The sequence below is a fragment of the Equus caballus genome, chromosome 15, assembly GCF_041296265.1.
Source record: "Equus caballus isolate H_3958 breed thoroughbred chromosome 15, TB-T2T, whole genome shotgun sequence".
Lineage (NCBI taxonomy): Eukaryota > Metazoa > Chordata > Mammalia > Perissodactyla > Equidae > Equus > Equus caballus.
Genome location: NC_091698.1, coordinates 22,642,044 through 22,668,397, shown reverse-complemented (window position 1 = coordinate 22,668,397; position 26,354 = coordinate 22,642,044). Strand labels below are relative to the sequence as shown.

General features: G+C 43.3%; 1 protein-coding gene across 7 annotated transcripts in view; it reads left to right on the top strand.

Annotated features, from left to right (window-relative positions):
• The window catches only part of IL18RAP (interleukin 18 receptor accessory protein), a 29,883-nt gene extending 6,058 nt beyond the window's left edge, over positions 1-23,825 (top strand). For 3 of the 7 annotated variants that reach the window (XM_070236015.1, XM_014730974.3, XM_070236014.1), the window contains 9 exons: positions 556-725; positions 1,184-1,505; positions 1,602-1,785; positions 8,902-9,052; positions 13,072-13,137; positions 14,618-14,741; positions 17,300-17,451; positions 21,313-21,486; positions 22,242-23,825. In XM_070236015.1, coding sequence (XP_070092116.1) covers positions 656-725; positions 1,184-1,505; positions 1,602-1,785; positions 8,902-9,052; positions 13,072-13,137; positions 14,618-14,741; positions 17,300-17,451; positions 21,313-21,486; positions 22,242-22,618 — 1,620 coding nt within the window. In that variant the 5' untranslated portion in view covers positions 556-655 and the 3' untranslated portion in view covers positions 22,619-23,825. Of the gene's footprint in view, positions 1-555; positions 726-1,183; positions 1,506-1,601; positions 1,786-8,901; positions 9,053-13,071; positions 13,138-14,617; positions 14,742-17,299; positions 17,452-18,537; positions 18,676-21,312; positions 21,487-22,241 lie in introns of all 7 variants that reach the window. The other 4 variants (XM_070236012.1, XM_014730973.3, XM_070236011.1 and 1 more) reach the window with 2 other exon arrangements.
• Positions 23,826-26,354: the final 2,529 nt, after the last annotated feature.

Here is a 26,354-nt window from a genome sequence, read left to right as displayed (position 1 = left end):
CTCTCTTGAGGTGACTGCTCCCCTTTTCTGTTTCAGAGGATTGGTAATAACGCCATCCAGTGACATCCTTTTCTTACATGGGGCACAGAGTCAAGCATCTAACAAATATTACAAACTCATAATGGGAAGGCCTTCTCAAATTTTGTACCTATGAGCTATAATACCAGCTTCCCTAAACTGTGGAGCATCTGGCATTTTCATTTAACTTGGGTCATCTTTTCAGGAAAACTGACACTTAACTTTTTTCAAATTATTCATAGGAATATACATACTAGGCGAGAAAATTTAAAAAAAGTTCCTTGAAGAAATAAAGTCAGAAGAAGACATCTAATGTGCACAGTCCAAGTGATACCAAGAGCTTGAGATGTTTTTCCTCCTTTAGATGTGTAAGAAATGGCGCATGCAGAAAGACTGCTACACACCATTGAAAATGCCACACAAGTGTGGGCATGTGAGGGCTCGTCTGGGGAGGACCTGCCCTTTCAAAGCTTCCTGTGTGACTTGCGTTTTGATCACCGGTTCCGATTTCTCCATTTCCCATTTCTTGTTTTACAGAAATGAAGACGATTCTCAGGGCAGAGATCTGAATCACAATGCATTTCACTCTGGCAACAGAACAAATTCACTAAAGTGATGACAGGACCCAGGGAGAACAATGCTTTATTTGAGCTGGCTATTTCTTTGGCTTGTCGCGGGAGAGAAAATTAAAGGATTTAATATTTCAGGTAGGGGTTTTCACTTTTCCTGTTAACACTGTGAGTCTTGTGGTCAAAGTTTAAAGTGACAGATATCTATCATCAGCATGAAATATTAATCAGAATATTTCATTCCTACTGTTAAGATGAATGTAGGAGGAGAAATTACTGGGGTGAACAGCTTTCGGCCGATACCAAGCATTGATGGGGAACCCAGTTACTGTAGCTGGGTGTTCAATGGGAGCAGATAAAGAGGAATAAAGTGAGGTCTGGCCATCTTTAACAGGAAACCACCATTGCTACTGGTGATGAAGTCCACTGGGAGGGAATTAAAACATGAACTACTTTTCCTCTACAAAATGTGAACAGTGAAGAAGAGAAACACACAGAGGAGCTTGATCCCTTGTTAAATCAAGTACTTTTTGTAAATATAAGTTGGTTTCTTCTCCTAATGGTCTCTGTGTTGCTTTGTTTATTGTGGTTTTCAGATTGCTCCACCAAAAGCATTCTTTGGACATATTCTGCGGGGTATGAGGAGGGGTTTTTCTTGTTTTGTGATTTACCAGAGCCACAGAAATTCAATTTCTACCACAGAAGCCAACTCTTACCAACACAAGGCCCTGAACACCTGCCCTGCAGGGGTGTTAAGGACCTATCTGATGTCCAGTGGTATCTACAACCTCAAAATGGAGATCTATTGGAGGAAATTACTGAAAACTATCCTCACATCATCCAGGACAAGAACACTCTACGTTTTTTGACCACAAGGATGAATAATGCTGGCACGTATATTTGTAGACCCAGGATTAGGTACGTCCCAAGTGCATTGTTATCTGAAAACATTCCCAAATCCTATATTATCTGGATATAATGGCTATGTTCACAGGACCTTGTTAACTCTCCTAGGAGCCCCCAGCATGAGGCCTGTTGTGTCAAGACGGTTTTAGAAGTTAAGCCCGAGACAAACAGATCCTGTGCGAGTTCTGTGTCACATAAGCAATACCTTCTTCTTGGTAGTACTGACTCCATTTATTGTCCCAGTCTCAGCTGCCATAGTGATGCACAAAGTCCAAAGGTGACCTGGTACAAGGTAAGAATGACTTCTCTGAAACTGATGTGAGAGTATGGTTTTTACTGTAACACTCTGTAGGTACTTTATAGAAATGTAGGTTTGAGAATCTGAGGTCTAGAGCCTTCCAAAGACTGGCTTTGTGTCTACGGAGAAGACCTGACTTTCTAAAATGGCCTTTCTCCTAGGTAGTCACATAGCCTGATATTCCAATTACTAGAACCATCCTTTTGACATTGCCAGAAAAATTTCTAAAATTCAAGTACATTACATGTAAGGTAATACATAAACATGCGAACATCCACTAATGCAGAAGGCCAGATTAGTTCATTTTTACTGTCTCTGGAAAGCCATGGGCATGGCTAAGGGCAAGGGGGCACACAAGGTAACTCTTGAAGAGTTTCTGAAAGAAATAGGAGACTGGAATGCTTTCCAAAGAGGACACATCTAGGAGGACAGTTAAGGCAAAACCAGGGTGGCCTGGGTGACAGACGTCTTGCACAGGTGGGACAGTGAGGAAGAGCAGTGCTAAGACAAAAAGGGAACAGAGGCCAGGAAAAAGCAAGTTGCATAATGATTTTGAGTTATGACCCACATGTGAGCAAACTTTATTACAAAAACACCTCATGTTTTCATCATGTTTTACTGTTTTCCCAAATGCTACCTAAGCGTCTCTTCTGACATAGCCCTATGTCAGTTGACCCCTGGGTGGTGGATTCTGGAAATAGAATTTAAATTGCCTCTGACACTTGCGATCATTGTTTGAAGTCCGATACTTTGTCCTAAAAATCATGCAAAACTTTAAATTTGACTTCAAAATATCTGCTTGTTAATATAAAAATATCATTTTAAATTGCCACCGATGAAAGTAAAGAGGGTGGCCTATGTTCACCCGGTGGCTTTATGAACTCCAATACTCCACAATCAGCGACTCCTGGGGGCACAGTCAGTGTGGTGTGAGAAGACACTTCCTCAGTTGATTTTCTTGAAACTCTGTGACAATATGTGGACAGGTGTTATTATGTTCATTGTAGAAATAAGTACACAGGGAGGGTGAGTGATGTACTTAAGATGTCACATTTGTATTTTAAAGTGGCACTGAAAATATGCCGGCCCTAGTAAAATTTTAATTTAAGAAACATTAATTTCATTACCTCTAAAATGAGGTTAGTAAGAAGAGTCAATGGTTCTGCTTGTTGTTTTCAGTTCTCTCTTAGGAACAAAACTTCCCTTGGTTCAAAAGCATTTGTAATTTGGGGTGACAGATGTCTCACTATGTCAAAGTAGGCTGTTCCTAGGCCCATAAAGCAGGCTTGTCCCAGTTCTTTCAGATGAAAATGCATCTGAATTTGCAACGATTGTATCAGTGAAACAAAAGCTATTTTCACTTTCAGGTAAGCACAAGCCATATAGTGGTTGCCAGCTTTCTGCATATATGGTTCTTGTAAACTAAACCCTGGAGCTATATGGCATTCACCAAAGGAAGCTTTCTTTCATTTCTCTAGGGCCTTGACTGCAAACGTAAGGATGTACTTAATGTTTAATAGGCATCGTGTCGAAAGTAGGCAACAATTGCTGTTGTAAAATTGTACCTTCTGACACAGATTTGGACAGGTCATGGTTCAGGTTATGTTTCATGAATTGCATGTGTGTGCACATGCATGCACATGTGCATATACACGCACATGCACACACATATGCATGCATGCAGTAAACTGGAAAGTCACAGACCTCATGGAACCCATGTATCAATAAAAGTGATGGCATTAGGCAGGAAATAATACCCAGTGCTCCTTTCCTTCATGCTGAACCCCGGGTGCTTAGGTGGCTCGTGGGTCACACCTAAGGCTTCTCAGAACAGATGACACTAACACCCACAGAGAGGATGAAAACGTGGTGTCACTGAATTCAGGTGAAACTGTTGCCCAGGGGTGTACCTGACAGATGTAAGGAATGTCCAACTGAAATAAATCCATGGGCTGGAGTCTCCTGGGACATGGACTGGAGACTCTGGGGACTTCCAAAGTATTTTTAAAAGATACATCAAAAAATTTAGGCTTGGAGAATCTTAATTGAAATATTTAATGACTGAGAAGTCAGAATTAAAGTGAATTATCTGTTATTTATTTGAAGAAAATTTTCTCTATATTTTCCTAATTTATGAAAATAGAACAAAAAATCCTTGGCATAAACGGACTTCATCTTAGATAAATGATAACTACATTTAATGAAAGGATATTTCATGTTCTTTAGCTAAGCAAATCTTTGACATGGGCAAAATCATAAGAAAGGGCACCGGAGAGGCTCATCTGCAAGGGCCTAAGGGCACTGAGACATGGGTGTCAGTGACACTGCTGTGATCTCCTGTCAGTAGGACTTGTGCCCTGAGTAACTTTTCCATTGGTGGTTTAGGGTAATCTCCCTCAGGCCACATTCGCTCCCCACAGTGCTGACGTGGTTGGTTGCTGTGTCGTCTCTGAGCCCTGTGTTCCATGGAATTTCCACACAGAGACCTTCCACTTCTCCTTTTCATTTCCTTTTGGCCTAATTCACATAGTAACTGGCACCTTTTGGCATTCTGAGAGCCTCGTGACATGAGAACTGGGGAGTATGGCAAGACTGTCTAGGCCAGAGATCAATGTCATTCCCAGGAGGGAAGAAGCAAAGAACATTTAGATTTGAGTTTTGAAATCTGTTTCCAAGGTCGAGACATTGGCCTATTTGGTTGTTCTCACTGCGACATTTCAGAACTCTCAAAACTCTATACAACTTCCTAACGTCTGTTCAATGCTAGAACCTGCACCCTGTCTAACTAACGCTGAAAACAGAGAAACTACATCCTTCCTTGTTCAGAACAGCATAAATGCAGTCTCCGATTGTATCTGCTCTGGGACAGCTCCGTTCCATGCTTGATCCACCTCTGAGTTGGCCCGGAGGTCTTTTTCACAAGAACTGCCATCAGGCCAGTTCTCTTTTGTGCGAATAGAGTAGAATTTGCAGCCCATATTCATGATTTTACATTTAGTCTTATTAAATTCTAATTTGTTGGTTTTAGCTTATCATTCTATGTATGGCAAGAGGTTGACATTCTGATTTGAAATCCAGCGTATTAGCCTGTAAGCCCAGATCTGTGAGATCTGTAGATGAGATACATGTGTGATAGGTCTTCACTCAAACACCCAGTAAAAATCTTGAACAGCCTGGCACTGAGGACAGAGTCCATAACTGTTGACTCTAGATTGATCCTTCTAGTTACATGTGGTCCATTGATCCACAGCTTGGGGGTGCTGCTGCTCACTTAACTGAAAAAGGCACCCAAATGTTGAATCATTCTGCCCACATGTATCCATTTTGTATAACAGGGAGATCATCAAAATATTTTCCAAATGACTCACTATATTGAAGACACAGTGTGTCTACTATATTCCTCTGAGCCTCTGGTCTAATTATTCTATCATGGAAGGAAATGAGAAGACTGGCATGATTGTCATTGGTGAATGTGAGCTGGCAATTATTAACCACCTTTTTGTTTTTGGAGGGTTCATAAGCTATTTGTTTAATAACTCCTTCAAGACTTTGGCTAAAGATTGACATCAGATTCACCAGTCTATAGTTTCCATAATGTATCCTTTTCCCATTAAATGATAAATATTAGTACAAAATTTCGATAGAAGTAAATGTTGTCAGTTGATGATTGGGGCGAGAGAGCGTGCAGCTGCACTTAGCAGGAAAGTGCAACATAAAGGCTACATTCTGTGAATGGCGAACAGCTCAGCTCGGTGGGAGCAGAGAAATCTCGAGTAGTGTAGGGGGTTAGAGCTGGAAATAAAGGCTGTGGGTGGTCAAGTGGTATGGTTATGGAGTCCCTGTTGGTGTGGTTGAACTTTACAGGTGTGTCCTGATCCAGGGAAATAGCGTCGGGGACAGAGAGAAGATGGAGGATATTAGTGATATTTTCGAGGAATAAAATAAAAGATTAAACACTTTGTGGGGTGTGAAAGAGATGACTGTCATATTTCGTGTCTTTTATGGCTCAAAATATATTCACAGCATTTACCCAGTTGGAGAAAGTAGAAGCTAATTCAATTGGGGTGAGAAGAGGTAAATATATGTATGTATATACAGATCTGGATACAAGGAGTTGTTAAAACAGACAAGCAAAACTCCAGTACATCAAGGAAGACAGGGCTCCAGATATAGATGCTGGCAGTCTTCACAGACCAGGTAGTGGAAGCCCAGGGAGGAGCTCCACTGCGTTGCCCAATCCAGGGAGCACCATTCCTGAGAATAACACAACTTGTGTTGTGCTCTCTCGAGTGGCTGTACTGCCTGGTAGTCCAAGAGCTTGGCAATATTAGAGTATAATATTATAAAAACTGCTCCTGATAACAAGAATATGTTTTCTTCGTTCTTCTCCATGCTTCACACACACCTTTAAAAGTCCTTGTTAGTGTCCTCTGACTTTTTTCACACGCCTCAGTTCTCGCTAGGACTTATTGACACTATTCACACAGGTCCACACTGAGATGTTCCTCCTTCCATATTTTGTTCATGACTGTTTCACTCTGAGAAAAAGAAAGAATTCCCTGTGCAGCCCCATTAGCATCTCTCTTTCCTTATAGGATCATTTGTGACTTTATTTGAGAACGAATTTCCCGTTGTTCTTGACACAAATTGCTTCTCCCTTATCTCTTTTCTTTGATATTTCCTTTCAGTTCCATCTCACAAAGTCTTAATAATACATTTAAGCCATACTTATCTTTTTGATATCTTTTCTTATAAAAAAAATCTGGTCCACTTTGTTATTACTCCTCCTCCCTGTGGCTTGGCTGAGGTCTTAGCTACAGCTCTGCATCCTCTCCCATTACTTTCTCATGTGACTTACGACACATCTCCTCTCCAATTTCTGTTCTTTGCGTATTACTGTGTTCTCTAGGGTTTTATCTCTGAATTTTACCCTGTGCTCTGAACCTTATTTCAAAGGGTTCATGATTCTTGGGATGAGCTGATAGATATTTAACCTTGTCTGTCCCACCACTTGGCCTTATTTTACTTCCTACCTGCAGCTGGCCCTATCTGAACAGCTTTGACCCACCTCTTAGGCTCTTTGTCAACCTACTGGAAATTTCTTCTTGGGCTACAGGAACCACATCAGAGACTTGGAATAGGGGAATCCCTGCTTCTATGAGTCAACAGGCAAAGTGGAAGGGAAATTCCTCAATCAGAACGTGAAACTCAGAGACACAGAAATTTAGGTTGATTCTCAGTCCTCTCACTCACTAGCTCTGTGATATGGAGCAAAACACAAACTCCAGAACCTCTGTTTTCTCGTCTTTCAAATTGAAGGCATAGAATCTGTGCAAATCAAGTCAGAGAATATGAGGTAATATATGAGAAAGAATTTTGTAATCTTCATAGGAAATCGGTTCTTATTATTTTGTTATTTTTCTCTCTTTTCTTTGGACTGGAGTGGTGAGAGAGATGCTCCTGGTCCTCTTGGTTGGAAACTGGAAGGCTGTGTGCTACACGGAGGTTAGGGGCCATAGGATTATTGGTACAGTGATACTGAATCATTCAAAAAATATTTATGGAGCTTCTACTATGTCCCAGTCCCTAGAAATACAAAGGTGATTATAATAGTCCTTGATGAAATTTACAAGAGCTTCCATAGTCAGTTGCCAGTCATTTTTCTAAAAATGTCTGATCATGTGACTACTATGCTTCAAAACCTTTCTTTCAATTATTCTTACATTTATTTACTCATTATTTACAAAGAGCTTACTATGCTAGCCTCCCAGCCTATACTGGAGACCAAAGATGAAACACATCCACATGCATGAGCCCTTTCACCTTGGCCTCGTTTTCTCTATAGATACTTTGCTTCAAATGTTCCTAAAATGTCATTTCCCTTCAATTGACTGATTCCTACATGTTCTGTGAGGCTCTGGTTAGACTGGAGGGAGCACCCCTGCATCACCTGAGCTGAGTCAGAGTGACCTGAGTGCATCATGCTCTGGCTTACCGCTCAGGGCCCACATTCTGAGACGGAGAGCTCACAGAGAAAGTATCTGTGTTCACTCCTCCCAGTGTGTCCAGGACCAGCTCTATGTCTTGGAACATGGGCTGCTCTCAAGAACTACAGAGAAGGAGAAACCCACACACATGATTACTCTGAAAGGGCTACATGCAATAACAGAGCTCTGGGAGCATGAAGTGACTGATTCGGCTCCGGAACGCCTGATAACTCATTTCCATGAGAGCTACCTCTTGAGTTGGAGTTGAAGATTGAGCAGCAGCCTACTCAAAAAAGTGATGGAAGATGTGGGGAGAAGTGGTGGGAGATGTGCAGATGCATGGATGGAGAAAGAACGTGCTTATTTAGGGAATGGCAGTTGGTAGAGGGGCAGCGGCAGGAAATGAGTCCACGAAGGAATGGCAAGATCAGACTGTGAAGAACTTTAGACTTTATCCTCAAGGCAGAAGACTCTCACTGATAGATTCCACGGAAGGGAGATAAACGTTCACAATTGTTTTTTAGTTCTCACTCGACTTTGGGTCCACTGTGATTTAAATAATTGTTTCTGGATCATTAGTCATTCTTTGTCATATTTATGTACACCTGCTTAGTCATTTTCTTAATATTTTTTTATTTAAAAGTTATTTTTTATTATAATTAAATTTATTTAAAGAAGAAACTTTGTTAGCCCCATGCCCAAAATAACCCATGTCAATTTCCAGAAATATTAATATAAATATTCATGTTTTTAAAAAATTTACTTAGGTATCAGCTTCTTAGAACACTATGAGTTTTCTAGAATATTCTCAGGAACCTGAGTTGTGCTTTGGGAAATACTGACTTAAATCGCTCTTGGTGGGTTGATTGAATTTGGTGCTCTGATCTCCACACATAACATAACTGTAGTCAAAAATGCCTCTCACTTCAAGTAGAATCGTACAAATACGGGTTTTGAACAAAATATCTTCATAGCATAGGGGTATTATTGCGATGTCCTTATCTCAGATTGACTTTCTCCTTGCCTGGTTCAAATATGGGAAGTTTTTCTGTAGGTGCGATTAGCATTAATAACAATTCTCTGGTCAAAGAAAGTTACTTAATTTTCCTGTCTCTTGAATTAGAATGGAAAACTACTCTCTGAAGAAAGGAGCAACCCAATCCTAGTGGATGAAATTTATGACTATCACCAGGGCACATACGTATGTGATTACACTCAGTCGGACAGCACAAGTTCTTGGACGGTCAGAGCTGTTGTTCAAGTGAGAACCATTGGTAAGCAAGATCTTGGGTTCAAGACTTTAGATTTGAAGCCCAATTACCCAATTAAATTGATCTTCCTTTGACTTAATAATTTTTTCATTTTTGGACCAAAAAAGAGAGAGTCATACACTATAGTCATGTACAACCTTGAACGTTGGCAAACATCAATTTTCCCATTAACTTAGATTCCCTCCTCAGAGGAAGGCCTGGTTCTGGATCATAGTCAAGTTGTCACAAGTTGGATTTTCCATGCGTTGATCTCTTGGTTTGTCTTTGTAATAAATTAAAAAAATATATTAAATATTCCACACCCAAAAATAAGTGACACCCATGTACCTATTACCAGCTTTAATACTGTTAATATTTTTCCATATGCTTAAAATTTCATTTTTTCCTTAAAGAAACAAAATATTGCAAATATAGTTTAAGGCCTATGCCTCATCCCTTCCCAACCTTTAGCTTCCCAGATGTAGTCCAATCTTGCAGTTTATATCCTTTCCATTTATGTTTTTATGATTTTTCTACATATGCATGTATCCATTAATAAATTTTATGTTACAACATGTGTTTTGTGTTATAAACACATGGTATTATTCTGAGGTATCATTGTGCCAATTTACACCCCCATCAGCAATGAACAGATTTCCATTATTCCCAAATAATATTTGGTACTATCAGACTTTTTGATTGGTGACAAGTGGAGTCTCTTTTTTTATACCAATTTTCATTTTCCTGACTACTAATGAAGCTGAATATCTTGTCATATGTTTTCTGGCCCATTGGATTTATTCTTCTGTGATTTGTCTATTTTTGGCCCCATCTTTCCCTTGGGTCATTCTTACTAGATTTACAAGCGTCAGCATGAATACACTATCCGATGTAATTAATTTAAGCATGGCCTACGTCAAGACGTAACAGCCATTCATGCTTTGTATTTAACATCTACAGAATGGTTGACTTAGCTCTTGTTAAATATATTAATTTTACATCCTCTTCTTTTACTGAAAGATACAAACCAGATGAAGCCCTGAAACCAAGGCACACGGTCCTGCCTACTTCCCGGCTCTTGCACTCTCTACTACTTCAGATCTCAGCAATTTAAATTTATATTAGATTGTTCCTTGGACGAGAAGTTAGAATGCAAATTCTATCACCACTATTACCCACTATTAGCACTTGGCCCCTCCAAGTGATGATAACTCAGCCCATCAAATTTTCAGTGGCAGAATCTGCTTTTCTCTCCCAAGGGATGCCTTGCAACATCTGTTGCATCTGTTTCAACCAAGCCTTCTCTGTCATCATTCCTGTCCTCCTCATTTACTCATTCATTCTTTCACTTATTCATTCTTACACAGATATCAGTTGAACATCTAATATGTGTCAGGCGCTGGGCTTGGTGCTAAGGATGTGAGAATGAACACCTGGACACTTTCTCTGCTCTCCCAGACATTAGCATTTTGTGAGACAGACAGAGAGGAAACAGGCTATCACCACACAATGTGATGAGTGGGGAGAAAGGGAGGCAGTAAGGCATATGGGAGACCCCCCAAACCCAAACTTGGGCACACCAAGTCCAAGTGAGAACTGAGGGGTGAGGACAAACTAGCTCACTGAAGGTGGGAAAGATGCTGTTCCAGGCAGAGGGAACAGCACAGTTAATGCCCAGGACATGAGAGAAAGTGTGCTGCAGTCCAGGAAGAAAGAGAAGGTCAATTGAAGGTGAGCGTTTGGATGCAGGTCTGACATCACACTGTTCTAGTAAGGTTGAACTTTAGCCAGGGAACAGTGGGGAGCCAGTGAGGGTTCTAAGCAGGAGACTGTCATGAATAGGTTTGTATTTGAGATAGATTATTCTGTCTACTGTGTAGAAAATGGATATTCGGGAGCAAGAATGGAGGCAGGGAGAAGAATTAGGAGGCTGCTATGGTTAATCAGGCAATTGCTGATGGTGGCCTGAACTAGGAGTGGAAGTGGGGATGGAGAGAAGTGAATGGACTCAAGAAATATTTAGAAGGTACATCTGAAATGATTTGGGAATTGGGAGTGAGGAAGAGGGGAAAGGAGAAATCCAGGATAAGAGCCAGGTTTTAAGTTGGGCAACCAGGTAGACTTTCTGTAATATACTGACAGAGGCTCGGATAGGATAGCATACATAACAGCTGATAGAGTGCACAGACGGGGGAGCAGCAGGTTTGATTCATGTCCTCAAAAGATGTCGCTGGTTGTTGTTTGAATAGACTTAGCAGAGGTGATGAGAATTGGCTTTATTTGTGCATCAACAGAACATGATGATGGATTTTATGTGGAAGGTAAAAGAAAAAGGGAAATCAAGGGTGTTGTAGTTTTCTGGCCTCAATAAGTCAGTAAATGGTGGCACCATTAAATGAAACAGAAAAGGCTGAAAAAGAAGAGGGTCAGAGGAAGAAATTAAGTATAAGGCTTGAAGGGACTCAGTCATCCAAGTCATGACGACTAGTTGGTATTTGGATAAACAAGTCTGGAGATCCTGGGGCTGGAGATGTGGATGTGAGGGTGGTCAACATGATGTCTACAGCAAAGGGACTGAATGAGATTGCCTAGGGAATGAGTGTAGAGAGAAGAGGGCCTGTAACTGAGGCCTGGAACATTCTAATACTTGGAGAGGTGGGGAAAAGGGAGACCCCAAAGGAGATGGAACAGTGGTATGAGGATAGAGGAGAACTGTCCCAGAGCACAGTGACTAAAGTGTCTCAAGAAGGAAGGAGGGATGCACTGCATCCAATAGTGAGGGCTGAGAACTTGTCATTGGATTTGGGAAGACGGAAGTCATTCTTGACATCAGCAAGTTGCTATCAGTGGAAGGGTGAGGAGAGCAGTAGAGGAAGTGAAATTGATGATGTAGGAGATAGACCATTTCAAGGGCCAAGACCTTCCACAGAGAAGAGGGCTAGAGAGTGAGCTGCACCACCCAGAGGGGAGCTAGAACGAAAGACCACTAGGAGAGAACTGACATTCGCAAGAGGCATAGAAGAAGAGGAGGCCACAGGCACACAGAAAAGTGAGTAGAGAGGTGGAAGGTGAGCAAGAGAAACATGGAACCAAAAGAGAAGAGGGTTCCAAAGAGGACATGGCCAGCAGTGCCCAGTGCTGGTGAGAGGTGAAGCAGATCAGAAACTCAATTGTACCCAACGGATTTAGGCGCGAGGAGGTCCCTGGTGACTTTGGCCAAAGCAGTTTCAGTGGTGTGTTGGGGGCAGAAATCAGACTCCATAGGCATTGAGAGAAAGGAGGAAATGAGCACGTAGCACTCTGCAAGAACCTGGCTGAGAAGGAAGGAGAATGACAGAGGCAGGGATGTGAGGTGGACAGTTTTTTCTCTTTTTTAAGATAGAGAGACTGAGCATGGATAAATGCAGGTGGGAAGAAGCCGAGAGAGAGAGAGTCAAAGTCAAAAAATGGTGCAACTGAGGGAAGGAGGTCCCTGAGAAGGGAAAGAAGGACGATGCCCAGAGACGATGAATTTTCCTTTATTAGGAGATGGGACATCTTCCAGGGGAATTTGACGGTGGAGGCATATTTGAAAGTTTGTGTCAGGAAGTTGAGGGCTAAATGATTAATGAAGAGCTGGACTCACCTTTATTTTGAAACAAACTGTGAATTAAGGATGGAGGGGTGGACTCTGATCTGGTTGACTTGTACCTTTTCTCAGAGAGGTTCTCCTTCCTGTTGGAGTTCTCAGCCAGATGGCACCAAAAAGCAACCTTGTAGGAAAAGACAGGGACAGGGATGTCTGCAATGGGAGAGCAGGGCTGGTGGGGAAGAAAATGCCCCCAGGCAGATATGGAATTAGCAGGGACTAATCTTCTGCGAGCACCTGCAACCTGATGTCACAGTTGTTTCTGGAGGCAAGCTTTGCACATGGAAACTTGAGTTTCTAGCTTTATGAATTATGGATAAAATTCAAAGAGGGAGCCAATTATGCACTCAAATCTCCAGCAATCAGGCCTTCAGATTTCCCAATGCAAATAATAATTTTTATTTTCGTCTTTCAGTGAAAGACACTAATCTCAAACCAGATATCCTGGATCCCATCAAGGACACACTGGAAGTAGAACTCGGTAAGGTGGGTTGTGTCATCACCCTTGAATTACATCGTGCTTCTGGAAGCAGGTCTAAGTGTGGTAGAAGGAGAAGAACATCGAGATTTCAAGTCGAACAGCATTGGGTCTGAATCTTGACTCAGCCACTGACTAGTTTTGTGACCTTATACAGTTACTTAATCTTTCGAAGCCTCCGTTTTTAAACCTGTAAATAGGCAAAAGAAAAGTGACCCCGCAAGGTGGCATTGAGAAACACAGGAGAATGTATGTTAGGTGGTTGGTGCATTGGACATGACCAATGGATTTCAGATTCCTCCTGACTCCCCCATGAACGGGTGGTTTCAGATATTGGTTCAGCCTTTAAAGGTAACCAATTTACCAACTTAAGTATTATTAACACTTATGAATACAGTGTTTGGTCTGGATTTTAAAATAACTATAGGGGAATACTACAACCCCTGCTCAAGTCATTTGTATTTCCAAGTAATGTCTTCTTTTGGGCAAAGGGGAAGAGTGATGTTCCTGTGGTCCCTTTCATTTTGTCAACTTCGATAAAACCTATATCTTCCCACACAGCCAAATAAGAAGTGCTCTATTTAAAACCAAATGCTGGTTCTTTCAATAAAATAACTGTTCTTTCAAATGCTAGTTAAGATATCTATAATTTTAGATGGAAATGTAAAAATAGATATTATGGTAAAAGACCAGTAGGTGGTGGTAGCGGCTTATTCTGATTATAGAAATAGAAATGGTGATATGGGCAACATCACAGGGATGGAAGGAAGAAGGAAAGAAGGAGGAAAAAAATAATCAAAAATAGCCAAGTTACATGCAGTATCAGTGAATTTTAAAGTATGATTGGGGAAAAGCACTATTAAGGTGGAAAGGTGAGTTTTCAACTGGAGCCCCTCACCCTTTCATTATTAAAATGCCGAGTTTGAGGGAGAGCGTATCTGAATGCCCTGACAGAGAAGCTGGGAAGAAAGAGGGTAGTGTGATAACACGCATGCCTGTACACAGAGCACGGTTCAAAAAACAACTGAATATCTCAACAACTCCTTCTTCAAACCACAGCTACAGTAACCTCATGATTTTTATTTAACATGCAAACATTGGTTAGTAAAATCTTCTTCAGTGACACACCTTGTGCTTCAACAGCAGCCTTGGCAGGTTGAGCGGGTCACTGAAACTCTTCATTTTCCTGGTGTCTGTCCCCAAACCACATTAGAACCCTTGCTGCTCTGACCACGCTAGTCTTCACTTTAAGAATATTGTCACGGGTTTCAGGTCTATGTATTACCCGTTAGATACAAACATGCCTGGTTTTGTTTGTTTCTGAATGAGAGGCAGGTAGACGTTTGGTAATTTCTGGCACACCTGTTTCGCCTGCAAACCTGACTGGGCCAGGGGACAGTCTTCAGGTGGGGTCTTCCTCCTGCCCAGGACACAGCCTTCTCACCGTCTTCCTTCCTGTTTGCTGTGGCCCCTTCGTTTTCAGGAAAGCCTCTCACTCTTAACTGCATGGCACGATTTGGTTTTGAAAAGGACTTTAGACCTGTGATAAGGTGGTACGTCAAAGATTCTGACCAGGAGTGGGAAGTCCCAACACCTGAGGGAAAAAGGTAAGAAGGGGATGAGCCGACTATATTCTTTGCAACGCGCACTGAATGCTTTCACCTTTAGAAACCTCTAAAATGTACAGAGGTGAGCAAATGGTGTAGCCACTAGCACCAACTAGTGGTGAAAATAAAAGCACAGAAATGCAAAGTGGGTGTTAATTTTAAACATGGGGGCCAAATGCAGTTTCTGATAGGGCCATAGAATGAAATATATAAGTCGTTTTAAGGCTCAGTTTGTAGCAACAGTTTGATGTGGCTGCTTTAAACATACCGACCCAGGCTGCTTGGACAGAAGCAGCGAGTCCGACAAATGGGAAAGGGAGCTGTGCACTGCCCCGCCCTGCCACCGCCATTTTCCCCAGAGCCCTCCCTCCGTTCAGGGTAGTGGCGAGTTCAGGGGTCCCAATCTGCAGAGTCAGTAACAGTCCAGAATGTATCCAGAAGAAGCGGCACAAGAATAAGGAGCCTGACCAAAACTACGTGAAGTGAGGAACAGTTGAAACAACCCACCCTGGAAAAGGAGACTCAGAGGTGGGATGTGTGTCTTGAAGGACTTGGCAGCTGTTATGTTTTACGAGATACTAGACTTAGGTTGTTGCTCTCTGGAGCACAGAACCTGGATTAGTGGGCAGAATATACTGGGAAGATAGTTTGGCTCTGTGGTAAGGAAAACGCTAGACATTTGGGACTATCCAGCTCTTCACAAAGCTGGACTCCTGGCCCTGGAAGCCTTAAGGGCTGGGATCCAATCTGTTAGGCATGTTGCTAAAATATACAGTCCCTCATTTTTCCAAGATCTGTTCCAAAGGAATAGTCTGTGTATTAAGCACTTCTTTCTGATTTTTAAAACATTTGAGTGAAGAAATGTACCACCATTTTGCAGAGTATACATCACTACAAAAAATAAAGGACAGGGGCTGGCCTGGTTGCTGAGTGGTTAATTTGTGTCTCTGCTTCTGTGGCCCAGGGTTCGCAGATTCGGATCCTGGGTGTGGACCTAGCACTGCTCATCAAGCCATGCTGTGGTGGCATCCCACATTAAATAGAGGAAGCTTGGCACAGATGTTAGCTCAGTGACAATCTTCCTCAAGCAAAAAGAGGAAGATCGGCAACAGATGTTAGCCCTGGGCCCATCTTCCTCACCAAAATAAATAAACAAATAAAGGACAGATTTAATGTCTCATATTAAGCTGATATTGCATCAAAGTTGAACGTAGTTGAGTGTGGCCGAGAGTGTGCTCTGGCTCCCCATGCCCTTCGATTTGAATCTCTGTTTTCCACCCGTCGGCAACGTGAACCCCCATGAGCCTCCACTGCGCCGTCTGTAATCTGTGGACCTAACCTCCACTCTGCAGGGTCCCTGCAAGGAAGAGGTAGGGTAGAGGTGATATGCTTATCAGGTCTCTGGCAGGTAGGAATTATTCAGGGAATAAGAGTTGGTATTGTGGGCTCCAAGCAACACAGCCCAAAACATCATCCACACAAACAATATTCTTTAACGTGAAGACACCTGTAGATGGGCCACTTTAGAGAATCCAAATTGTGAATAAGTGCTGAGCTTCACACTTCCTGCGTGGTATGGTACTTCCAGGGGTGTGACCTTGGACTGTCACCCACCTTCTGTTCCTGGTTGGAGCTGCTGGCCAAGTTAGGATGGTGATAGTGTGACCTTGTGGGCTTCCTGTGAGCTGAGGAATGGGGGAGCTTCGTAGTCCACACTTAGTGCCACGAGACCACCGGATAGGCAGTAAGCCCTCAGCAGAAGTTAGCCATTTCTGATATCATTCTCCAATTATTGTTATTTTCTGTTCTCGAGGATAATTCTTTTTTTTAAAAGATTGGCACCTGAGCTAACAACTGTTGCCAATCTTTTTTTTTCCTTCTCCCCAAAGCCCCTCAGTACCTAGTTGTATATTCTAGTTGTGAGTGCCTCTGGTTGTCGTATTTGGGATGCCACCTCAGCATGACATGACAAGCAGTGCCATGTCCACGCCCAGGATCTGGGCCTGCGAAACCCTGGGCCACTGAAGCAGAGCGCTTGAACTTAACCACTTGGCCACAGGGCCAGCCCCTCAAGGAGAATTCTTAAAGTAAGAAAGATCAGATGAGGCCCACAAGTAAATTATATTTTAGTCTAAGTGCTTAGAATGATGCTTAGCAGATTCAATAATTTAATAAAAAATGAGCCCTCTCTGAGCATCTTATATTCTTCTGGCATCTCCTTGTACTATTTGATCCCACAACTCTTCTGAAAACCAGATTTTGGCTGTTTATATGAGTTCCAAATACAGTCATGCGTCCCTTAACAACAGGGATACGTTCTGAGAAATGCATTGTTAGGCGATTGTGTCATTGTGTGAACAGCATAGAGTGTCCTTACACAAACCTAGATGGTATAGCCTGCTACACACCTAGGCTGCATAGTACTAATCTTATGGGACGAACGTTGTGTATGCGGTCTGTTGTTGACCGAAACATTGTTATGTGGTACACGACTGTACTGCAAATGGAGGTCAAGTTACGTTGCTGAATGAGAGTGGAATTTTTTTCTCCCTTCCTAGTGTTAAATCCACCTTAAAGGATGAAGTCATTGAGCGTGTCCTCCTCTTGAAAGAAGTTACTCAGAGTGACCTTCGCAGGAAGTTCATTTGCTTTGCCCAGAACTCCCTCGGGAACACCACCCAGTCCATCCAACTGAAAGAGAAGAAAGGAGGTAAGCCTGGAAGGTTGCTGCCGAATGCCCACAGCTGCTTTTATTTGAGAGGAGACGAATTTTGCCAAAGAATTGTAATGATGATGATAGCAATTAACACTAGATGCCAGGCAGCGTTCTAAGCACTTTGCTTGTGGTAACCTATTTAATACCTTGTCCAAGGTCACACCACCGGTAAGCTTCCCATCAGTGATCCAGAGCTGGTCTTCTTAACTGATACTCTGTATTTGGGGGCTGTGTTGGAAAAGCCTGTCAGTCACGCATTTGCTCACTCACTCATTCATTATACAAATTCCTACAGGGCATGCCCTATGTGGCAGGTATTGTGCTCGAACCTAGCCCCCTTTCCTATTTTCCCTTCCTGGCTTCTGAATCCAGAGGATGTGATGGTCTGGTATTGGAGAGTGGTGGAGACAAAGGGTAATCTTGCTCAGTGTTTGGAGTAGTATGTGTATCTCCCAGATAGTAGCCTTTTAAAGCTGGAGTGGAAATTCCTGGTAAGGAATAGTTTTTAAATTTCTTTAACAAGATGCTCATAGATGAAGTTGATATCATTCATTCATTCATTCAGTTAATAGATGATAATAGAACAAGCAAGTTTGAATACTTGTGAAGCTTAAAGAAGACAAAATTTGTGTCTGGCCCCTAATGGATGCTCCGTAGAGGTGTGTGGAAGGTCCCATTTGTTAGGTACTATGGAGGGTGTAGCTCCTGGCCTCAGGAAGTTTAGACTTTAGTAGAGATGATAATGCATAAAAATAGTTTACAACATACAGTGAGAGGAATGCAAATGAGTTGTGTGGAAGTTTATGGGGGAAAAATAAAAGTGGCTATGATCAGTTTCCCAGGTCATCTGATTGATCAGTAACCACTCATTCCCTGGGTTTGACCAGTTCATTGTAAGAGAGTTCCTGCAAGATGCGATTTAAGATGTTTCCAGATTTACGACAAGTGCTTCCACTAGCACTCATTTTGATAAAATCATAGGGCCGAAAAGGCACTGGGTGGGTTCCCACGCTGGCCTGAGGTGGTCTTGTCCCCGGAGCCCTGTCTCTGCATTTGCTCATGGCCTCCATGTTTCCCCAGTAGTGTTCCTGTACATCCTACTTGGCACCATCATGACCCTGGCAGGCGTGCTGATGGCAGGCGCTTTCCTCTACACGTACTGGATTGAAATAGTGCTGCTTTACCGAAACTACCAGAGCAAGGACGAGACGCTTGGGGGTAAGGGGACCCCAACTTGCCTCTGACTTTTCCTCTCAGAACTAACTTAAAGAGAGGAGCTTCAGAAATGGATGTTCCCTGATGGACAAAGTCACACCCCTCAGGCTTTGAGACCCTTCTCCAGGTCTGGTGGCTTCACACCCGGGAGGGCTGGGAGCAAGCAGAGAAACAATTTCTTTTCATTCCAGTAACCAGGAGTCCTGCCGACAATGCTATTGTAAGGCATGTTGGAGTTGAAAATAACCTCTCTGCTAACTACCCTAGAGCAATATGGCTGACCACTTAACATCCCCGTGCCTTAGTTTCCTCTTCTGTAAAATAGGATTGTCCTGTGAGCACCAGCACAACGAATGCTACAGAGTGAGGATGCGTGAAGCATCTAGAACAGTGTCCAGCACCTGGTAAACACTCAGTCCACGCCAGCTGTCCTTATCTCCTGAGTACTGAGTGGATGCCAGTCATGTGTATTCGCTCACTACTTTAATTGTCACCGCAATCGGACAAGTCAGGCAGAGGGATGTACAGTCACCTGTCCCAAATTGGACGGCCAGGAGGTGACAGAGCGCAGCATTTGCACCTGGGCAGTTAGGCTTGGCGCCCCCAACATCTATTACCTCGTTAGCCTCATCTGTAAAGGGAGGGGCTAGAACATGGTGCAAATGGCCCCAAAAGTGTGAAGTTCTGTAAAATACAAGTGCTGTTACTATTTATGCAGTGTCTGTCAGTTTTCCCATGGGACAGGATAGTAGCATTTATTCTGTCGCTTCTTTAGACTAGAAGAGCTGCTTGCTTGCATCTTTTTCTCGTCCTGGAGGTCTCTAAGGGTAGAATGTCTGCAGTTTTAGTGCATAATTCTACTGCTTGGGAAGAGCAGAATCCCCCGTGCCGGATTCCGGGGATGTTTCTTCCCCCACTCCGAGGCCCCTCCCAGGCCCTGCTTCTCCCACCCTGGAAACTCTGTGAGGAGCTGTCAGCTAGGGACAGCACCCGTTAGGAAGTGCCTCAGTCACGCCTTTCTTTAGACCGATTACCGAGAATACACACTAGGAATCCTCGAGCCAAGAGTGTTTTAGAGATTTATTTTTTAAAAATCAGCTTTTTAGTTTTATTGAACTCAACAAATTGTCTAAGTCAATGTCTTAGTTGTTCCCCTAGATGACTCATACTTCTTTTACTGAAATACTATTTATCTTAAGATTCTAAAGCTTGCACGGAAGAGTCAGTCGACTGCGAATCGTTTTAAGCGCCGCCTGTCTCTTTGCGCGGACACTGTTTGAGTGATGTGACCAGGAGGCGGAGCCTGGTGCTCAAGCGTCGTGACTCCGTGTCCTGCGTGGCCAAGCTAATGTTTGTCGGCCAAATGACCACTTCCTTTGGAGTTAATGCTGAATATCCAAAATTTTAGCCAGACAGAATGTCAGAATCGTGGAGGACCTAAGAGACAGTCTAATACTCTCACTCTCTCGTTTCATTAGCAACGAAATTAATTCCAGTTACAGAACAATCCCAGCTTGCTGGAATGTCACAGGGATGTGGAAGGGCTCGAGGTGCCTGTGGCGTGTTACAGGTTTAAGCTGCGCAGCACTGACCTGCTGGCCACGCCCCGTGAGGCACCTCCTTCCCACCCGGGCAACCCGGAGCTTCCCAGATGAGCGTCCTGGGCCTGGGTTCTTTGGCTTCCTCCTCTCTTCGCTCCTGGACCTCCTCCGCTCCCTCTTCCTTTTCTTTGGCTGGCACTTCCACCTGCTAAGGCCTCTCCTGAGGCCCACGTTGAGCAAGTGTACTGCCAAATTGCATTAGCACCCAGTGCTACTGTTTACTATTTTGTAACAATACTGTTTGCCAGGCATTGTGCAAACTGCGGGCATACGAACCAGGTGTGTCTAATTCCAAAGCAAGAGTTAACTTCTGTGGAAAACCTCTTGCAGTTAGTTAGTCCTTTAACACATCCCCGTGATCAATGTGCTTTGTAATAATTTAGTCAACAGAGACATATGAGACCTTAAAAGTATCCTAGAACAAGTTCCATAAATATAGTTTCCACCTAGAAGGGAGGGGAATGGATATTTCCCGTATGCCTGCTGTAAGCCTGACGCCAAGCTCTTTGTATACACGATGTCACGCAACCCTGAAAGCAGCCTGCGGGGGAGTCTCTGTGCTCTCATTTGACATATGGGGATTCACACACAGATCCATGTGCGTCAGCGCCCTCACGTGCAAGGCGCTGGGCCTTAGCAGGGCTTGGTGCACTGGAGAGCATCACGCTTTGGTGGGGCAGACTCTCCTTTGATGTGTAACTCATGAGACAGCAGCGACACTGCAGATGCAGAGAGGCTCAGAGGAGCTCCCGGCGGTGGGATTTCATCATAGCAGGCCCAGCTGTTCGATCCGACCTCAGTGAAGACGCAGGAGTGCTTCATCAATTAGAATTCGATTCTGGGCGGACAATCAATACCACTTAGCAGTGTGATTTTGAAATGGACACAGCTGCTGCTTTTCATTTTTTTAAATCAGTTCAGTAAAGCTCCCAAAGCTTAATTCTGACCCGCTTACCGTAGGGTCCGCGCATGCGTAGGTAGCCCACGGTAGTAATAAAGACGTAAAGAGCTTACGGTTTCTATTGTTCCTCTTCCTCAGATAAAAAGGAGTTCGATGCTTTTGTATCCTATGCAAGATGGAGCTCTTTTGACAGTGAGGCCCCTTCATCCCTGAGTGAGGAAAACTTGGCCCTGAATCTCTTCCCTGAAGTTTTGGAAAACAAATACGGATACACCCTGTGTTTGTTTGAAAGAGATGTGGCCCCAGGAGGAGGTAGGTCCTGCGCGCCCTGAGAAAATACAGAACAGAAAGAGAGTTAAATGTAAACGCTAAGTTTTCCTGTCATTCTGTTGGGCTGTACATCTTCTGGAAGTTTTCATGAGCTTAGAACACAACAACACAGAAAAACTTGTTGCAGAGACAGGCTCCCACATCAAAAAAAAATCCATCTTCAGAAAAAAAAATAATACTGGGCCCTAGGGAGGCCTTCCAGAACAGAGAAACCTTTCCTGGCTCCTCAGCAGGAAGTCATCTCTGTCATCCCAAACAGGTGGTCCCCCTGCTCTCTGGGACTTTGCTGGCCACAAGTCTCAGCCCCGGGTCAAGCAGGCTCCTTGGACCTGGGCCCAGCCCTGGTCGCCCATCAGATGTGTAGACCTCATCTTATCCCGCTGACCTCCTCTGCTGCAGATACGCCACCAAGGAACAGGGGACATTCCACGTCCCTTCGTTATCCCAGCCTAGTTCCAACAAGCTTTGCTCCTATGGGAATTGACAGTTTGAGGAGACAGAATGCAAGAGGAGGAATATAAAATGAGAGCTGCTAGATACTAGAGTGTATCTTCAGCTGTCGAGGGAGTTGATATATCAAAAATGATATAGTAAAGCCTGTTTCCTTTCCTCCTTACCTAAGAGTGTCCACTGCAAGGAACCCCCTGGGTAGATCTGGGAGGGTCAGGGTTATTGGGACTCATGGTTGAACAATAACAGTTTTAACAATTGCAAATAATTAAATTCTTTATTTCCAGTGTATGCAGAAGACATTGTGAGCGTTATTAAGAAAAGTAGAAGAGGAATATTTATCTTGAGCCCCAACTATGTCAATGGCCCCAGTGTCTTTGAACTGCAAGCAGCCGTGAATCTTGCCTTGGATGACCAAACACTGAAACTCATTTTAATTAAGTTCCGTTCCTTCCGAGAGCCAGAGTCTCTACCTCATCTTGTGAAAAAAGCTCTTCGGGTTTTGCCCACAGTCACTTGGAGAGGCTTAAAATCAGTTTCCCCCAATTCCAGGTTCTGGACTCAAATGCACTACCACATGCCAGTGAAAAACTCTAAAGGATTCACGTGGCACCGTCTCAGAATCATCCCGAGGATTTTTTCGCTGGAAAAGACTCCTCGGTAAAACAGAAACCACTGGGAGGAGCTCCCAGCCCAGGGAATGGTGCAATGGGCCTGGAACCACCTCCCCTCCAGTCCTTAGTGAGTAGAGAGATTGGTGGACGGAACGCACAGCATGAGTTGGGCTGATATAAAGTGGAAAGTGTGCTGCCAGCCCTGAGCGAGCTTGGCAGGTACTGGAATGACACTGAAGCTGCAGTTAGACCCCTGATTTCCTGGACTGGACAAAGGGAGTGAATTCTCCAGATGCTTCACACATTCAGCACACAATGCCCCCAAGATTTTCCTAGTGGTCTGAGCAGAATCAGCAGATATAGCCACTTTTGCTTGTAGCTGTGGACTATCCTGTCTCCTCTGTATTGTACATATAAATTTATATAGATTTGCAATCAAATAAATGTTATTTTATTAGAAATGAGTGATTTAAACTTTGCCTAAAGCTTCTCTGTTAAGAAGACAATTTTTATTCCGTGTTTACCCATTAACTGTGGAGCACGGATCGCAAGTAGGAAAGGCAGAAGCCAGGGGGACGAAGAGCAGACAGGGCCATGGTTAGTCTCTACTGTGTCCTTGTGGGAAGTGCCCACTGTGGGCGGGCGGATGAGCTAGAGGAAGGAGCCCCTTCCACTGGGCCGATGCAGCCCTGTGCTAGAGACACGGCTGAGGGAGCGGAGTAGGGCTAATTTCAGTTCCTTCTTGTCCCCTTGGCCTTTGTGCAGGGCGTGAAGTACATGACCTTACTGTGGGCCGCTGGCAGTAGGGACCAACTAGGCCAAAATGGTGAGGCCAATGAGGAGAAAAGGAATGGACTAGCAGTTACTTACCAAGTAGAAAGGCAGTGACAAGAGTCAGTCAAGGATCTGGAAAACAAGTGTATACACTGGTTCAAAGATAGCAAGGATGGACGTCAAACAGAGCTTTTGTCTGAGCCACGCGCCTCTTGAGGCTGGCGCTCCTTGTATGTGCTTCCTGACCCGCTGGGCTCAGCTGAAGTTCTCCTAAGGAATGGGGAGGTATGCTGGAGTACCAAGTGGTTGTTCCTGATAGACAAGGCTATGTCATTCTCATAAGTTTGTTTTCCTTAGGAGCATTCAGTCTGCAGTTAAAACAGTGTTCTAGTCATAGGTGAGTATAAAACCTTCATGCTCTGTCATCCCTGAAGGAATGGAATGATTCGTTTGGGCAATAAAGTCAAGCAACTTCTGGACTCATTCACGTGCAATGTGTCACATCCCCTGGTATGAATGTGACCCAAGTTTGGAGTGGCTAAAAGTCGTTGTCATCTGGCCACTGCTTGGAGCCTGTGTGAAATGCCTGGAGCTCTTTTTTCACAGAGGTGCCCACATCAAAAAAAACCATGGTGGCTTTGGCACTAGGCAGCATCTTTGTTGGGAATGTCGGTGATAAAGTTAAAGATGAGTTGAAGGGTATGAATTACTCCTGGAGGAAGTTTCTTGTGGGAAGACTCATTGTAGGGTCTCGGCGGGGAAGAATCCGCACTGTTATTGTGCCATTGTGCTATGGCGATGGCCGGAACCCCGGGTTTTCTTGCCTGCCACTCTGAGATCTAAGACTCAGAAACCTCTTTTGGCTAGTTTATCCAGGCTTATTTTATTCTAAAACAAACATTGCTATAACTGATCTATGCAGAGGTCCAGGGTTTTGTTCTTAGCTTAACAAAAACTCAAACTGAGTCTCAGGTTGTACATACACAAAAAAAGCAACTATCTAGGTCTAACATTTACAGAATACCCTCTTTCCAGGTTCAGAGGTACACTGAAGATGACAAATTAGCATTTAGGACAAAGGTTTATTTACATTTCTTGTATGTAAATCAATCAAAACAGTGGACAACCAAAATGAATTTTCTGTGTATGTACGAGACTGATGGTAATTGAACGATTGAACTCGGTGGAATACAATGAGAGAAGAGGATTATTTTCCCACCACACTTTCTAAAGCAGGTGGCTATATGTTCTGCTTCCTGGTTTATACCTGTTGTCCAAGTATAATTTCTCACTCTGAGAATGTGTCCTGGTTTGGATGATGGTAGGATAGAGAACGCCTTACTGACCCTGGATGATATCTCAGGTAGATTTCACAGCTTTCCTGGTCTCTTCTGAGATTTTTTTTTTTCCTGTGAGGAAGATTGTTGCTGAGCTAACATCTGTTGCCAATCTTCCTATTTTTGCTTGAGGAAGATTATCGCTGAGCTAACATCTGTGCCAACCTTCCTCTGTTTTATGTGGGATGCTGCCACAGCGTGGCTTGAGGAGCAGTGCTAGGTCCCACACCCGGGATCCGGACCTGCAAACCCCGGGCCACTGAAGCAGAGCATGTGAACTTTACCACTATGCCACCAGGCTGGCCCCTCTTCTGAGTTTTAAATCCCTATAATTTACTCCCTATTATTATTTCCGGATTGCAGTTCCAGGTGAGATGGAATAAGCACATGCCAGCCTATCTCTCCCACTCATTGCAGCTATAAAACCTGAATAAAATGCATTGAAAATCAGTTTGAGGATTTCTGGAAAGTAAATCAAAGCAGGAAGACTGAAGAAAACAAGAATTCAAAGTTCCATGATTTTATTTTCTTCCAATATCCCTTGGCTTAGACTCAGCGTAGTTTGAAACCAAGATGTGGACATTAGCGATGACAGAAAGAGTTCCATAAGAAGCCCTCTTGTTCTGCCTTGAAGACTGGAAAAGGAGTTTCTAATACTTCTGTATTTTTTCCTTTCCATGTTCTTTTACTTCCCAGTCCCTATGCAATCCTCTGATGGCGTCAGAGGCACCAACAAAAGTAGAGGCAACAGGGACACTCAAGAGCCTATATCTCAGCAGAAGGGCAATTGTCCACTTTGATACAAGGAGCTGTGGTCCCAAGAGGGTGTGGCAAACCTCTGTTGCTTTTTGTGGTCTCTTCGTCCTCTTACTCTTGGGTGGTGGAAATGGCAGTAGTTGGAGGAAGAGCACTGCAGAGGCGGGCATATAAAGTGCCAACGCTCTGGCCAGGGAACTGCAAAGAGGAGGCTGAGAGGCCTATAGAACCAGAAAGTACCATGGAGGTTGCAGACAGAGAGGAGCTCAGGAGAGTGAACCCATAAAGTCGCTTACAAACTCCTGGGCTCATCCCCAAGCTGCACATGCATGAATGTGACCCTAAAGAATGCCGTAACCTTTGAGAATGGAACTATAGGGTAGATCCTTTCCTGAGTTCCAGACTGGCCACTGAAAGGTGTCTGTGAGATCCAGAGTTACATAACATAATATTTTGAGTGTTCAGGATACAATCCATTGAAAGCAAAAAAGTATAATATTTTCTGATAGAATTTTCAAAGTAGGTGGATGTCGTACGTAAGTCAATTACAACATACAGAAGGGAGGGTGGGGGAACTTTATTGTGGTAAGGTATCTACATACTCTTGAAGTGGTAAAATATGGATTCTAAGTAGAAAGTGAAAACATAAGTATATTTTAATCCTTTGGGCAACCACTAAACAAACAAATGAAAAACAAATATTTTTAAAACATGAAAGATAAAATGGAATAATAAAAATGTTTAAATAACCCAAAAGAAGAAAGAAAAAGGAAAACAGAGGAACAAAAAACTGAGGAAATAAACAGAAATCAAATAATAAAATGGTAGACATGACTCCAAACATATCAATAATTATAGTAAGTGTAAAATGTGTAAACATAGTAGTTAAAAGACCAAGATTATCAGAACACATTTTAAA